The sequence below is a fragment of the Cryptotermes secundus genome, unplaced genomic scaffold (genome assembly GCF_002891405.2).
Source record: "Cryptotermes secundus unplaced genomic scaffold, Csec_1.0 scaffold7, whole genome shotgun sequence".
In the NCBI taxonomy this organism is placed as follows: Eukaryota; Metazoa; Arthropoda; class Insecta; order Blattodea; family Kalotermitidae; genus Cryptotermes; species Cryptotermes secundus.
The window spans coordinates 514,868-530,258 of NW_019727389.1; the positions used below are offsets into that span (position 1 = coordinate 514,868).

Genomic DNA, 15,391 nt, shown 5'->3' on the forward strand with positions numbered 1-15,391 from the left:
TGCTCCGCACTTTCCAGGGTGTCAGACTACCCTGTGTGACATAAGAGGCTACTGGTAGGTGGGTAATAGCACGCCTCTCTGTGGTGTGTGTTCTTGAAGTTTTAATTGGGGTTTGTGATATTTTTTAATCAAATCAGAAAACCGGTAGAAGATCTCAAGTTTCCGCAGCAGTCCGCACCATATCAAACTTTCTTATAAGCACCCTCCCATCAATAGGGCCGCGGGATAGCGTAATTGGTTGAGGCACTATGCTACAAACCGGAAGGTCGCGGGTTCGATTCCCGATGAGGTCATTAGATTGTTCAATTGACCTAATCCTTCCAGCCACATTATGGCTCTGGGGTCGACTCAGCCTATAACAGAAATAAGTATCAGGAATCTTACTGGGGGATAAAGGACGGCAGGCGCGTAAGGCGGACCTCACTGCCATCTTTGATCCGAATGGCTTGAAAATGTGGAAGCCTCGACGTCTCAGAACCCTATGGTCCTCCATGGCCTGTTACAGGGATAGTTTTATATTTTCTTTTCCTTTCCATCTTTAGCCATTACCCCATATTGCAATATTTTCCCCCTTAGGCTGCCATGACACATGTTCACTCACTTTTTAACCGAGGAGAATACTTTTCCGAGCATAATCCTTGAGCAGTACCACACTGGGGCTGCAGGCTCGAATAATGCTTGTTGCATGGATGTTGGTTCGTGTTAAAGTCGTTCCATATCCAAGAAGCCCTATCACGTACTGGAAAAGGTTCGTTATATCATACCACTGAACCTCCTGTTCGAGTGGGTAGGACTATTGTGACTAGGGATTCGGCAATTCTGACTGAGATATTTCGTGATTTTTCCTGGTCTCTGAATACATACCCCGTATAATAGGATGGTAACAATACTTCAAATTATTCCACGACCAATTAATCCCGTTTACTATTTTACGTCTGAGCTAACAACGGCGTGTTCAACAAACCGTAAATAAACTATATCATGACTAATTCTGAGACTGGATAAGCCAAAGACCATATCATATGCAAGCATGAAAGAAGAAAAAACTTGGTCTGAGCGATAATGAGTTATCTGGCGTAAAGTACATTTAATTTTGAGGGTAACGCTTGCTACCATTCAGTCCAGAACCTTCTGTCTTCTCGTGTGCTGTTCAAAAACATAAAAACTACAATATACAAAACTATAATTTTGCCTGTGGTTCTGCATGGGTGTGAAACTTGTTCTCTGACATTAAGGGAGGAACATAGACTGAGGGTGTTTGAGAACAGGGTGTTGAGGAAAATATTTGGACTGAAGAGAGATGAAGTGACAACAGGTTGGAGAAAACTGCATAATGAGGAGCTTCATAACTTGTACTCTTCTCCAAGTATAATTAGAATGATCAAGTCAAGGACAATGAGGTGGACAGGGCATGTAGCACGAATGGGGAGAAGAGGAATGCACATAGGATATTGGTGGGAAAGCCAGAAGGAAAGAGACCACTGGGAAGACCAAGACGTTGGTGGGTGGCCAATATTAACATGGATCTTAGAGATATAGGATGGGATGGTATGAATTAGATTGATCTGGCTCAGGATAGGGGCCAGTGAAGGTCACTTGTGAACACGGTAATGAACCTTCGGGTTCCATAAAATGCTTGGAAGTTCTTGAGTAGCTGCAGATTTGGCTTCTCCTCAAGAAGTGCTCAGCTCCATAAGTAAGTAAGTAAGTAAGTAAGTACAATTACATGACATCTGAGTAACACTTTCTTTTCCAGGCGACAAGTGGTGAAATACGTTAACTTATCTTGCGTAAAAGTTGTATGGCTACAGGCTATAAACACATTTACTAGAATTACTGAGCTTGAAATCTAATAAATTTTCGCGGTTTTATATTTCATGTTCATGTTCATTTCATGATTGTTACAGGAAACAGAACTGGAATTTATGTCAAAATGTAATCGTTCATTATAACTTGCCGGTTATAACGAGCACTAATTATTTATAATTATCAAGTGTTTTACGTGTTTAGTGGAAACTTTAGAGGATAGAGGGTGTTGCATCGTCAGCGCAACGAATCCCCACGCCGTTAATTTCGGTTTTCTAGACCGGAGCCGCTATTTCCTTGAAATAGCTCCTCAGTTATTCTCACGAAGCTGAGTGGAACCCGTTCCAGGCCCACTACTTCAAAGAAAATCTGGTAGAACCGGGAATCGAACACGGACCTCTGGATCTGTAGCCAGGAAATCTGACCACTAGACCACAGTGGCATTAACTTCGCCGACAAGCAGCGGTCGCTCTGTTTGCTCTGATTACTGAAAGTAATGCTCAGATGCATAAACGTTGATGTCACGGCCATAAAACCTGGATATCAGGCAGCTAGAAACACGCGTGATATGGTCAGATGAGTCGTCCTTCACGCTGTTCCCTACATCAGGAAGAGTTTACGTTTGCAGAACAACCAAGGAAGCCTACAGTCCAGAATGCCTGGTTCCAACAGTGAAACACAGTGAGGTTCTGTGATGGTTTGGGCAGCAATATCGTGGTAGAGTATTCTGCTGATCCCATTATTACCCTTCATGGCCGAATTACTGCATGGGAGTACGTGGGAAGATTGAGTAATCACGTTTATCCCATGGCCCAGACGTTATATCCGAACAACGATGCAGTTCACCATGACGACAATGCGCCCTTTCACACAGCCGCAATATCCTCCCCGGCCATCACAATCACCAGATTTGACCATCATTGAACCACTGTGGTCAGTGTTGGAGACATGAATGAGGTACAGATTCACATCTCAAACATCTCTAAAGCAACCTGAAGATGATCTTCAAGAAGAATGGTATAAAATTCTGCTATAGACTATCCAAAACTTGGGCGAAACCATTTCAAGGACCGCGGCTGTGCTGAAGGCAAAAGGTGGCCCGACACTATATTAATAAAGACATTTCTACAGCATCTGTTGTGTTTCTCTTATTTTGTCCGACTCCTGCATTTCCTTGATGTTACATTCCATCCTCGTTGCCTTCCAAAATACTACTATAGCATATAAAGTAGCATTACTACAACTACTACTACCACTACTACTACTGCCACTACCACTACGAGTGGAACTTATTTTCCATAGAGCTATTATTAGCGCTGGAAATGGGGATAGGCGCGGATGGACGTCACATACCTAGTACGTCGTTTATATGTTTTTAGCAAAGCTACGAGTATTTACAGCGCCCGCCGATCAGAGTAGCCGCGCGGTCTAAGGAATGAACTCTCTTCTTCCACTGAAACACTGGGATTGTGGGTTTGAATCCAGCTTCAGGTTTGTACTGTCCTGTGTGCAGGTAGCGGCCTTGTGATGGGCTGATCCCCCATCCAAGGAGTCCCACCGACTGTGTATAAGATCAAGAAACTGCAGAAGTGCCCAAGGCCCAACAAAGAGCTGTAGACATAGATTCACAGTGCCCTAAGCCGTAGCTCTCATTCCCAGTAACGACAATTGTGGGAATTACTTCCTGAACTGCATTTCGATAACTTCAGTTGTAACCAGAACTCGGACTGCCTCTGTGGTCTAGTGGTCAGCGTTCCTGGCTACAGATCCAGAGGTCCGGGTTTGATTCCCGGCGCTACCAGATTTTTTTCTGAGAAGTAATGGGTCTGGAACGGGGTGCATTCAGCCTCGTGATGATAACTGAGGAGCTATTTGAAGTAAATAGCGAAATTAACGGCCGTGGAGATTCGTTGCGCTGACCACATGATACCCTCTATCCGAAAAAGTTGTCACTAAACTTCGCCGACAAGCGGCGGTTGTTCGGTCGCTATAGTTCGCTTGCGGGGTAAAATCATTCCTTGCGATCTTCTACTAATCTACATTGTAGTTGTGATACAAAATTAACAGGACTCCAGTGTAGTTCCCGCCTCGAAATTTCGCAAGGCCGCCACACCGGTATTGTCGAAGACGTGTAATTAAGAGAACAACGACGGTGACATCAAAAACGGCAATCGGTTCGAAAAGTGTTCAACGAAAATCGACCAATTAGTGTCTACAATATTGACGTTTGTGACTTACACTACAGGGTGTACACTACCTTCGGTGCCCTAATAACAGAGAAGATATGTCTCTGATAAGCAAACACATCCACGCATGTGCATGGTATCGTACGCTTTTTGCTATACAAAATGAAACTTAAACACATGGGCCTGTATGTGCCGGCTGAAGTTTGGGGCAGGTGCGTTTATTTTCATCCATTTAATTCACTGCGTGTTTTTTATTCCCAAACTGGTATGGAGTTGCAGCATTACACCTTTCCTAATTCTGTTTCGTCCTTCTTTACCCACACCCTTTATTCTGTCTATCAGAGGGGTGGATTCATTTATAGCCAATCTCCTCCCCAACGTATCTGCAACATCATGCATATTCATCACTCTCTCCTCTTCCTCATTCTGCCTGCCTCCATCTCCCTGTTACCCTGTCTTTATTGTACAATAGATAACCTCCCCTCCCCTCCACTCCCCTAGCCCATTTAAAGGGACCAGACCTTAATTACAGCAGTCAGAGCTGTGCTGCGCGTAGCGACTGATATAACCATCGCTATGTATCTTCTTTTCATCCTATTGAATGGCTCTGGTTCACGGTGCTCTCCCTTCCCCTACTGAACCACAACAGTGGGGTGGGGGACTGGCTGTAGAAAAAAAAAAGTTGTCACTAGCCTCGGGTATCAGATTTTTAAAACAGGTTGTGAGAACACAGACCCCCCCCCCCAAAAAAAAATCCTCGCCGTGTTTTAGTGTCAAAATTGCTCAAACGAGCGGGCAGACTATTAATCCCGGAACGCGACTGCTTCTGTTCAAAATACTTAGTACTTCTGTTTCATTTTAAGTCAAGACTCGGTAACTATGAGAGAGCTTTACGGGTTCAATGTCCTTCCTGCCCAGAAATTGCTATGACGGCAAAGAAAAGTGGGTCTTCTGAAAAAATTTAGTTAGAAAACGAAACTTTCGTGACGAAACGAAAAATATTCACATCAGAAATACAGTTGGACTGTGAATCAGCGTTATGCAGTAGGGCACACTATATTTTCAGCCTACTTCGCTTATTTAAACAAATAAAAGTAGGCTTACGATGTCTATGGTATCACCTTCCTATGTCTGTGTCTACCCCCACCAAAAGAACTTCTGAAAGCTCGAACCGAACTTTATTAAACGTGGTATGTATCATGCTACCTGATGAGCGGTGAACTTCACCCCATCAGTAACACCAATTCTGAAGCCTATCACACTGTTGAGGCAATAACTTCAACACCGTTCGAACACCTCTCCCAATTTTCATGAAACTTAGTAGATAACTGTATATCATGCCACCTTCGGGTTCTATAAAATGCTGGGAAGTTCTTGAGTAGCTTCACAATTGGCGGCTTCTCAAGAAGGGCTCAGCTTTATGAATTAGTGACTTGTATCATATTCTCAAATTGTAGAGAAAGGAAAACAGGCAATCAGTTCTTCTCAGACCTTCTTGTTAATTTCTCAAATCGCCTCCCCACATTAATCATGGATTTGTTCATGATCAAATACACAATTGCATGACAGAGAATTTCCTAGTCTAGAGCGATCAGTAATTATTCACCTGGTAAATATATTCCCTCTTCTATAGATCCAAGAAACCAATCACAATACGGCCTAAGCCAGTCCGATCCAGTCCATATTTTCAGGTCCTATTTTAATTTAATACTTTTGCTCTACCTACGGCCAACTGCCATGGAGTTTCTTGGATAGTTCCCACAGAATGTTTCCTGGCTAGTAATATTTTCGAGTTTTCTTGATATTTGGACCTACGCGTAGTACGAGTATTTACCGAGAAATAAACGAGAACACCTATCAGGAAAGATGCACTCTTACGGAATTGTGAATGATATGAGAAACGACAGGCTCATTCTGAGAGAGAACTTTGTTGTCAATGGCTGCACACATTAGTTCTGGTGTCATCCCAAATAAGTGTTAGCATACCGAAGCGTTTAATTGTTAATTACTTAACCAGCAGCACAGGATCTGACAGAAATCTTCCTGGGGGGTAAAGAGGGGCCGGCGCCTAAGACTGGCAAGTTCAGCGCCATCTTTGTGCCGATTGTCTAGAAAATGTGGTAGCCTCGACGTCTCACAACCTTATGGGCCACCACGACCTGTTATAGGGAGAGCGTTACCTTACCATTTGAAGCTATAAGTTCCTCTAAACATCATTATCATCATCAGTAATCTGTCAAGACGACAGGTCCACAGTCTCTTCCAAAACAATTCCTTCACTTAATGCGATCTAGAGCTTTCTCCTTCAAATGACAGTATCCTCTTCTGTCCCCAAGGTCATCCAGCATCTTCTTACGTCTTCTTCCTCGTCTTCTGGTCACTTCTATCCGCCCCTCTATCTTTTCTTCGATAACTTCTTTTATAAGGCAGTTTCTGCTTAAAACATGACCAATCCAATTAGCCTTCCGTTTTCTTATTTCATGTAGGATATTCCTCTGCTCACTGACTCTAATTAACACTTCTTCATTTCTCACATAACCGGTCCAACTGATCTTCTCCATCCTTCTCCAACACCACATTTCGAAACTTTCCAGATGTTTCTGATCTACTGCCATAAGTGTCCATGTTTCAGCCCCATACAGAGCTATGCTCCTCTAAACAATATTTGAAAATTCAGTTCCTACTTCACAGGAACCAAAATGGATCTCCACTATAAATGTGAACTGGTTATTGCAGTTTACAGAAACTGGCATTGTTTATTGTAAGGATGATATGAAACATGTAAGTGCATGCTATAGGTAAAATATGAAATTTGTAACGTTAAAGCAAGTGGTACATGCAGTAACACCGTGCTTTAAAGAGTTAATTACTATCTTATAACATCTTTGTTCATCATCACCATCATCACATATCATTACACTCCCAGATTTCATGCTGAGCAGACAGGTTTTTTCCGTACTCCGTTACGTACTGGCTAAGGCCATGTCATAGCTTAGGCGGTTAGTCGCCGGCTGCCCATCGCGGCGACCCAGGAACGAGGCCAGTTCAGGTCTTGTGGGATTTGTGGTGGACAAAATGTAATTGGGGCACGATTTCTCCGAGTACTTCGGTTTCCCTTGTAATTTCTCATTCCACCGACTGCTTCACATTCATCACCATCTATCGTCTGGGGATAGTAAAATAGGCCAATTAGCGGCAGAAGTACCAAGGGGATTCAGTCTCACCCCACCCCCAAGAAACTTAAAAAAAAAGAGAGAGAGAAGAGAAGAAGGAGAAGAAGAAGAAGAAGAAGAAGAAAAGAACTACGTGGCTGGTGGCGACTGTTTCGTTGGACAAGGGTTGTGCTCTGGCAGTTTGATTCCCTATGCAATTGACTGCCAGTAAGGATATTTGTAATGTATATAAAGAGGCTTTCATGAGGGGAAAAAGTTTCTATATTGTAGCTGACCTCGATTCGTGAAGTCTTATCTTTCTCGTCTGCAGATGAGCGGTGAGGAGTCTACATTGCAGTGGGCCTTGCTTCGCGATGTCCCCATCTTTCTCGCCTGCAGATGAGCGGTGAGGAGTCTACATTGCAGTGGGCCTTCCTTCGCGAAGTCTCATCTTTCCCGTCTGGAGATGAGCGGTGAGGAGTCTACATTGCAGTGGGCCTTCCTTCGCGAAGTCTCATCTTTCCCGTCTGCAGATGAGGGGTGAGGAGTCTACATTCCAGTGGGCCTTCCTTCGCAAAGTCTCATCTTTCCCGTCTGGAGATGAGCGGTGAGGAGTCTACATTGCAGTGAGGCTTGCTTCGCGATGTCCCCATCTTTCTCGTCTGCAGATGAGAGGTGAGGACTCTACATTGCAGTGGGGCTTGCTTCGCGAGGTCTAATCTTTCTCGTCTGCAGATGAGCGGTGAGGAGTATTCTTTCTACATGGCTGCCGGTGAGTCCACTTTCGTGAAGTAGCTGCTGTCACTTAGGGATGACAATACTCTCGTTTGTTCTCTCAGATCTGCATCGACATCTCAGATTGTAAGAACAAGATGTCTCCCAACAGCGAACCTGTCCTTGCGGAACTGGACAATGATTCACGCAGTGTTCAGATAGAAAACATTAGATTTAACGGTGTTTGCACCTGTAACATGACTGTCACTGTATGTGCAGGAGTCGTTGACAAGTATGAGGTGACGTCATCGGCGTTTCCCAAGAATAATGCAGTTAGGATATATGAGGAAGCGATTAACTTCGCGGGTGACCTGGAGCAATGTTGAATGCTGCTGACGGCTTCAAGAGAGAAGCCAGAAAGGAAATCTCAAAGCTTAAGTTAACTAAGTAATTTCTAATCTCTAAATTTTCTTACCAAAATGTATGTTGCATCAGTTATTCCATATCAGCTTTGACTTCTCTAATACACACATTCCACTTCGTATTAAGGATAACCTCTTAACCATTTCTGGGGGCAGCCAGCTGAGAATCATACGCAACAATCGACGTCACTCTTAATCCCTACTAGTCAGTGTCATTGCAACATGACCACAATCTCATAAACCTTGCAGCAAGATTAAGGTATAGGTAAAAGGTAAAGTTGCCCCTGTGCTTAACTAATTAAGCACTACGTCATGAAGACGTATGGGAAAGTGGATGTATAGCTCCATATTTTCTTGACCTCGGCACTAGTTGGAGGTGAGTGGTCAGTTTATCCCCCGGTACCCATTGGATAGGGGGTTAGGTGGACCCCAGAGCCGGTCTGGACGACGTGGAGAAAATTCTTGGCCCTACGGGACTCAAACCCCGACCCCTCGGACATCCAGAACGTAGCCAGTTGCTATACCGGCTACGCTATCCCAGGCTCGTCAAGAGTTAAGGTCGATACGGAAGTTCTGACAAAATAAATTTTAACCGTGCAAAACCAGTTAGATAACAATACTTTAAAAACAGTTACCTATCAGCCCCGGATACAGATATGAAATGTATCTGAGACATGCGTTATAAAGTAACACTAAAATGTAAGCTGTGTCTGGTTTTGAACAGTTGAAGTGGAGGCAACCGGGCAATATGCGTGAGACATGTTGATTACCTGCCCACAACAGCTCATCTGGTACGTAAGCTGAATGCATGCAAGAGCACGAACAATGCTGCATCAGTGCCGGCAAATAATTACCACAGACTAAAAGCCCTGTCAGAAAAATAAATCGAAGTTAATACGTTCGGGTGGCGAAATTCGTTTATATACCACTGCCACCATTTTATAAACAAATATAAATATCTGAAGAAATTAATGTTCACGTCAGAGTGCACTTTGTGAAGTTCTGTCACTGTCTTGACAATTAGCCCAAGCAGGCTGGTGTGGCCGTAATGCTCAATATTCGTATTCGGAAAGTGCTTGGTTCGAATCTCGCCCGGAACGGAGGCCATTTCGACCGAGGTTTCGAGCGGTATTCATTAGTCCCTTAAGGAAAATTCTGGAAACGTACCTCCATTAGACTGTGGCTCCTTCTTTCCAATACTTTTCAATGCATCATTTATCAACAATCCTTTCACCAACGCTACATAGTCTAGATAGGAAGAGCGTCGTTAAATAACCACACAAGCAGTACAGATTCCATAAATGAACGAATTACTTTCTGTACGGCGATTAACTGGGAGACCCACTATGTAGACGGAAAGAAAACATTAAATAGGAATTTAAAGAAACTATGAGTGTGTGAAATGTATTGTCACGTGTAGGGGTGACTTATAAGACGGGTTCTGGATTGGATGATTGGATTTATTGCCATCTCATTCACACAACTCGAGACTACGGGCAGTACAGTGCTATGGCTATTCTACAATGCACTAGGATTCTCAGTCTTCAGGCAACGGAGGTATAACAGCCACACTGTCACTTCCAATGAAACATGAAGTCTTCCTTCCTTACCATTTCTTCTCAATTACCTTGGACTGCCATCTCCAAAACTCGACCCAATTCTTCACAACAACTAACACAAATAAACTCTTCTTCAACCGAACTCTCTCAACGTCTGAAAACTCACTCTCAAGCGACCATTTTTGTCCCTTTATTACCCCTCGGCACGGACCACAGAGAAAACACCAGACCCGGGATCGAACCCGGGCCGCTGCGGTGGGAAGCCAGCGACTAGCCGCTTGAGCTATGGCGCGGCCAACCCGATTAGTTAATATAAGCTTAAAAGTTAGTGGGAAATAAAGGATATTACATAAGATGGAACTTCGTTATTTATTTTTATTTATTTAAAATAAAATACTTATTGATATACAATAAACCAAAGAAGGGTTAATTGAATCTTCCCACCTAAAGGAACTGCACAGAGATAAGTGCGGAGGCAGAAGTACTCGTACTTATACACAATTGCTTCTAGCTTGTTCGACGTTAAGATCATAGTGCCTCACATGGCAACAATGTCGCAACAACGTAATTACGTCCAGGTACACTGAAAATATGTTCTGAAAGAAGCCTCTAAACTTAATCGTCAATCCAAGGCAGACAGATGTGCTCATACGTGAGGAAACGGAAATGCGTAATTTAACTGCACAATCTACTGTGAATACATTACCAAATTATACAAACGGAAGCTCTCGATATAGGCTTGCGGTGCCAGCAGCATCTTCACTTTCACGCACAATCCAACTATCTGAATATGTTTTAAATATGTTAGAAACGATCTGTCATTCCTCGCTTTTAGAAACTCGTTGGCTCGTAAAGTTTGTAAGCTTTACAAGACTATCATTCGCCACCTTCTAGCAACATACAATCAAGGGAAAGCAGAAAACCTGGAACTGTTTTTAGGGACGCAGGAGTGAGGGACGAGTTCAGGCAGCAAACGGGGTCTGTTATGTCTAACGATCAAGGAATGATAATCAAAATAGGGAGCCCATCCACCCACCCATCTACAGCCCTTTGTCGGACCTTGGCCGCTTTTCAGTTTCTAAATCCTATACACAGTCGGTGTAATCCTTGGACGGGGGATCAATCCGTCGCAAGGCCTCTACTTTTATACAGAATAACATAAACACATAAAAACAGACACAGACATCCATGCCTCGAGTTGGATTCGAACCCACGACCCCAATGTTCGAGTGGACGAAGGATGCTCATGCCTTAGACCGCACGGTCACTGTGCTCGGCAAACAGGAAGCCTACTGTTATTAAAACAAAATTTACTACTTCTGTTTGACTGAGTAAAGTATGAATTGCTTTCAGCGCCATCCTACAGAAGAAAAATAACCAGCTAGATTACAGCTCGGTATGAGGAAAGAGGAGCGGGGAAATGTAGTTGAAAAAGCGATGCCATTGCACGTAGCAGTCCACAAGACAACACAGTCTATTCTTTAACGCTGAATGCACCATAACAGCACTGGCGCACTGAAACCAAGAAAGGCTTAAAGGTTCGGCCACACAGAGCGCTACGCTATGTTCGCTACGTACGCTGTGTACACTCTGCGACGCAGCTAACATTGGGAACATAGCGTACGTAGCGCTCGGTGTGGCCGAACATTTAGTATGGCCATGTAGTTCGTAAGCAGGATACAAGAAGTACTTACAAAATTATAGCGGCCACATGGAAGAGTATAGACAGCCTCTGTGGTCTAGTGGTCAGAGTTCCTGGCTACAGATCCAGAGGTCCGGTTTCGATTCCCGGCGCTACCAGATTTTCTGAAAACTAGTGGGTCTTGAACGGGGTCTACTCAGCCTCGTCAGGATAACTGAGGAGCTACTTCAAATAAATAGAGGCTCCGGTCTAGAAAACCGAGATTACCGGCCGTGGGAATTCGTTGGGCTGACCACGCGACGCCCTCTATCCGCTAAAGTTGGCAATAACTTCGCCGACAAACGGCGGTCGCTCGGTCGGTATAGTTCGCTTGTGAACTACAGACCACGGAGATTTTCTTTTTTTCCATGGAAGATTATGAAGGAGATGGGAAGATACTTTTAAATGGCTCCTGGAAAAATTAAGTGGCACGCGGTAGCGTAGTTGGTTGAGGCACTGTTACAAACCGGAAGGTCGCGGGTTCGAGTCCCGATGAGGTGGATATTTCTTTTAATTTACCAAATCCTTCCAGCCGCTTTATTGCCCTGGGGTCAACTCAGCCTCTAACAGAAATGAGAACCAGGAATCTTCCTGGGGGGTAAAGGGCGGCCGGCGCGTAAGGCCTGACAACCTCACCGCCATCTGTGAGCCGACTGTCTAGATAGTGTGGTACCCTCAACGTCTCGCAACCCTATGGGCCTCCATGGCCTGTTACAGGGATAACTTTTTATCTTCATCTTAGGAAAACCAGTGTGGCGTCAGATGAAGTGAACCAGCTAAGAGTCTAATCCAATGGAAAGGTTTCCTGTTAACAGTCTTGAACATGTGAATTCTGTTACCAAAGCATTGATTATACGCAGAATTAATTTCGAATACCAAGGTATTTGATGCCGGTCACGGTAGCCGAGCGGTCTAAGGCATGCACTGTCTTCGCTTGCTCGGAAACCGAGATCGTGGGTTCGAATCCCACTCAGGGCATGGATGTTTGTGTGCGTTTTTCTGTGTTTGTCTACAGGTAGAGGCCTTGCGACGAGCTGATCACCCGCCCAAGGAGTCCTACCGTATGTGTAAGATCTAGTAAACCGAAGTGAAACGGAGAGTTTCACGGAGGTAGGCCTAGGCCCAAATTGGGGCTGCAGCGCCACAGAAAAAGGAAAAAAAGGTATTTGATACATAAAAGCGCGAAATAAAACAAAAACGGAATTGTCACCGATAAAGATATAAATAGATTTAACCTTGATCCGAATTTGCTTGGTGCACCGTCACCAATATTTTCTCGAATTCAGGCTGCCATTTTAAAGATTAAACAAAGTTTTACAGAAAAAAAAAGCGTTAAAATCGTTCTTCTTGCTTTTCCCCTACTTATCCGGATTATGGTCCGCAATGAATTTCCAGATGAAGAATCCGCTTAAGGCATTCATCAGAACTCCCTGACGTAGGATCGGACCATAACAAGACAGCACACTGAAACATGGACAAACAGAAATGGCCCGAGCTGCATACGATACAAATTTATGGATACAATTAGTTGCCGTTTTAAAAAACTCAGTTAACTTCATTACGAAATGTAATAATTGTAGCAGACAAAAACTTTGTTTTATAAATTTGAATCTAGACGCCAGCGGGTACAATAACTCAGCATTATAGAGTGTAACTTGTAAGGTATTCGCAAAGCAACCTGGTTCGAATCTTGGCTGCGGAGCTGGCTATCTTCAGAAAGTCGAACACTGGGATCGTTCTTTTAAGTAGCCCATAACAATTTTATCTTTCAGCTTTTCAAGACTCCCATCTTTCTCAACTATCCGTGGTTTTCCTCAGTATTTCGAGATGCCTTGCTGATCCACCATTTCCACATTCTTCTCCAGCTCACCGTACTTATCATAATCCTTCCGTAAAAGGTGAAGTTGTCCCTGTGCTTAAATTTTAAGCACTATGCCATGAAGGCGTATGGGGCAGTGAACGTATAGATCCACATTTTCTTGACCTCGGCACTACCTGGAGGTGAGTGATCAGCTTCAAGACTCTGTTGCTTTACCTCCGGGAAAAGAGTCCCCGGTACCCATTGGAATAGGAAGCTGGGTGTGCCCCAGAGCCGGTCTGGACGAAAGAAAATTCTTGGCCCTACCGGGACTCGAACTGCGACCCCTTGGTCGTCCAGCCCGTAGACAGTCGCTATACCGACAACGCTATCCTGTCTCCTGCTTCCGTATCATACAGCCTCATTAAATAACCTGCGAACCGATCTTGACATTATGGAAGTTCTTGCTACAAATGCTGGCGCGCCCAGTTAACATTTGCGGCGCCGACACATGTCAGTAGGGACGTTCAACTGTGTCGGAATCACTGGACCGCATAAAAAAAAAGCTTTGCGGTGTCGATTGAATGATGAAGCTAGTGGGGGGGGGGTGGCGTGGGATGGGAAGGAGGGAGATACATATATCGCTCAATAAAGTTGTAGCAGCAGCAGCCACTGGGATTTCAAGGTCAGTAGTGTTACAAAGTGAATCACTGTGAGAAGCGTGGCCTACACGTGCTTCCCCTGCTTGCTCACTTCACAATGACGTATGCTGAGAGAAAATCAAGTAGGAGAGGGATAGGTAAAGCTATCCCTGTAGCAGCACCGCCTCTGTGGTTTAGAGGTCAGAGTTCCTGGCTACAGATCCAGAGGTCCCGGGTTCGAACCCGGCGCTACCAGATTTTCTGAGAAGTAGTGGGTCTGAAACGGGGTCCATTCAGCCTCGTGAGAATAACTGAGGAGCTACTTGAATGTAAAAGTAGCGGCTCCGGTCTATAAAACCGAAATTAACGGCCTTGGGGATCCGTTGCGCTGACCACGCGACACCCTCTATCCGCTACAGTTGGCACTAACTTCGCCGACAAGTGGCGGTCGCTCGATCGGTATAGTTCGCTTGCGGACTACGGGCCACGGAGTTTCGTGTTTTGTTTGTTTATCCCTGCAGCAGGCCGTGGTGGTCCATAGGGTTGTGAGACGTCGAGACTTCCATATTTTATAGTCAATCGGCTCACAGATTGCGGTGAGTTCAGCCTTACTCGCTGGCTACCCATTACCGCCAGGAAAATTCCTGGTACTCATATGTTAGAGGCTGAATCGACCCCAGGGCCACAGTGCGGCTGGAAGGATTAAGTCAATTGAAAAAAATCCACCTAATCGGGACTCGAATCCGCGACCTTCCGGCTTGTGTCATAGTGCCTTAACCAATTATGCTACCGCGTGCCACCTCAAGTAGAAGAGTCCAACTCTTAATTCATATTCTTGCCTTTTCTACTTTCGCAACTGGAGTTTCATGTATAAGTCCAACTTTCGGGAATAAGTCGCGTTGAACGGTACAGGGTTTCCAGAGTTTCGACAAAGAGTGCAGGACTCACCACAACGATAAACGTTACAGGAAAACAGTCATCATATGCGGATCTTCATATTCGTATGGCGACCAAGACGAAAAAAGAACATACGTACCCTCGTAGCTTCGTTGTAACTGACGATTACGGCAGTGTACCATTGTGTGGTTCCTTCCGCCCTGTACACTTCCACTCTGTAGCCCACCAGAACACTGGGTGTGGTCACGAGAATCCGCTGTCCATCCTGTAATTCGGACCAGCGTCGAACCGCGGCCCTCAGTTCAGGATAGTCTCTCAGCCCGGGCAACTTGGGGTCCCATTCCTGTAATCAATAAGTGCGTCACAATGTTACAACAACACTCTGACCTTTCACTAATACTGAGTAGTATCATCTTGTTTTCAAGTGCAATGATTTGTGTAAGCAACGAAAATGTACCTGCAAGCACATCCATCTCCTGCTATTGTCATTCTTATTGATGATCATTTCATGGAGAGGAGTCTCTGAGAAATTAAC

At 44.5% G+C, this 15,391-nt stretch overlaps 1 protein-coding gene across 3 annotated transcripts in view; it reads right to left on the reverse strand.

The window, feature by feature from the left end:
• LOC111864611 overlaps positions 1–15,391 on the reverse strand; it is a 629,006-nt gene that overhangs the window by 457,738 nt on the left and 155,877 nt on the right. For all 3 annotated transcript variants that reach the window (XM_023851980.2, XM_023851979.2, XM_023851978.2), the window contains exon 4: positions 14,996–15,199. In XM_023851980.2, coding sequence (XP_023707748.1) covers positions 14,996–15,199 — 204 coding nt within the window. The remainder of the gene's footprint in view (positions 1–14,995; positions 15,200–15,391) is intronic.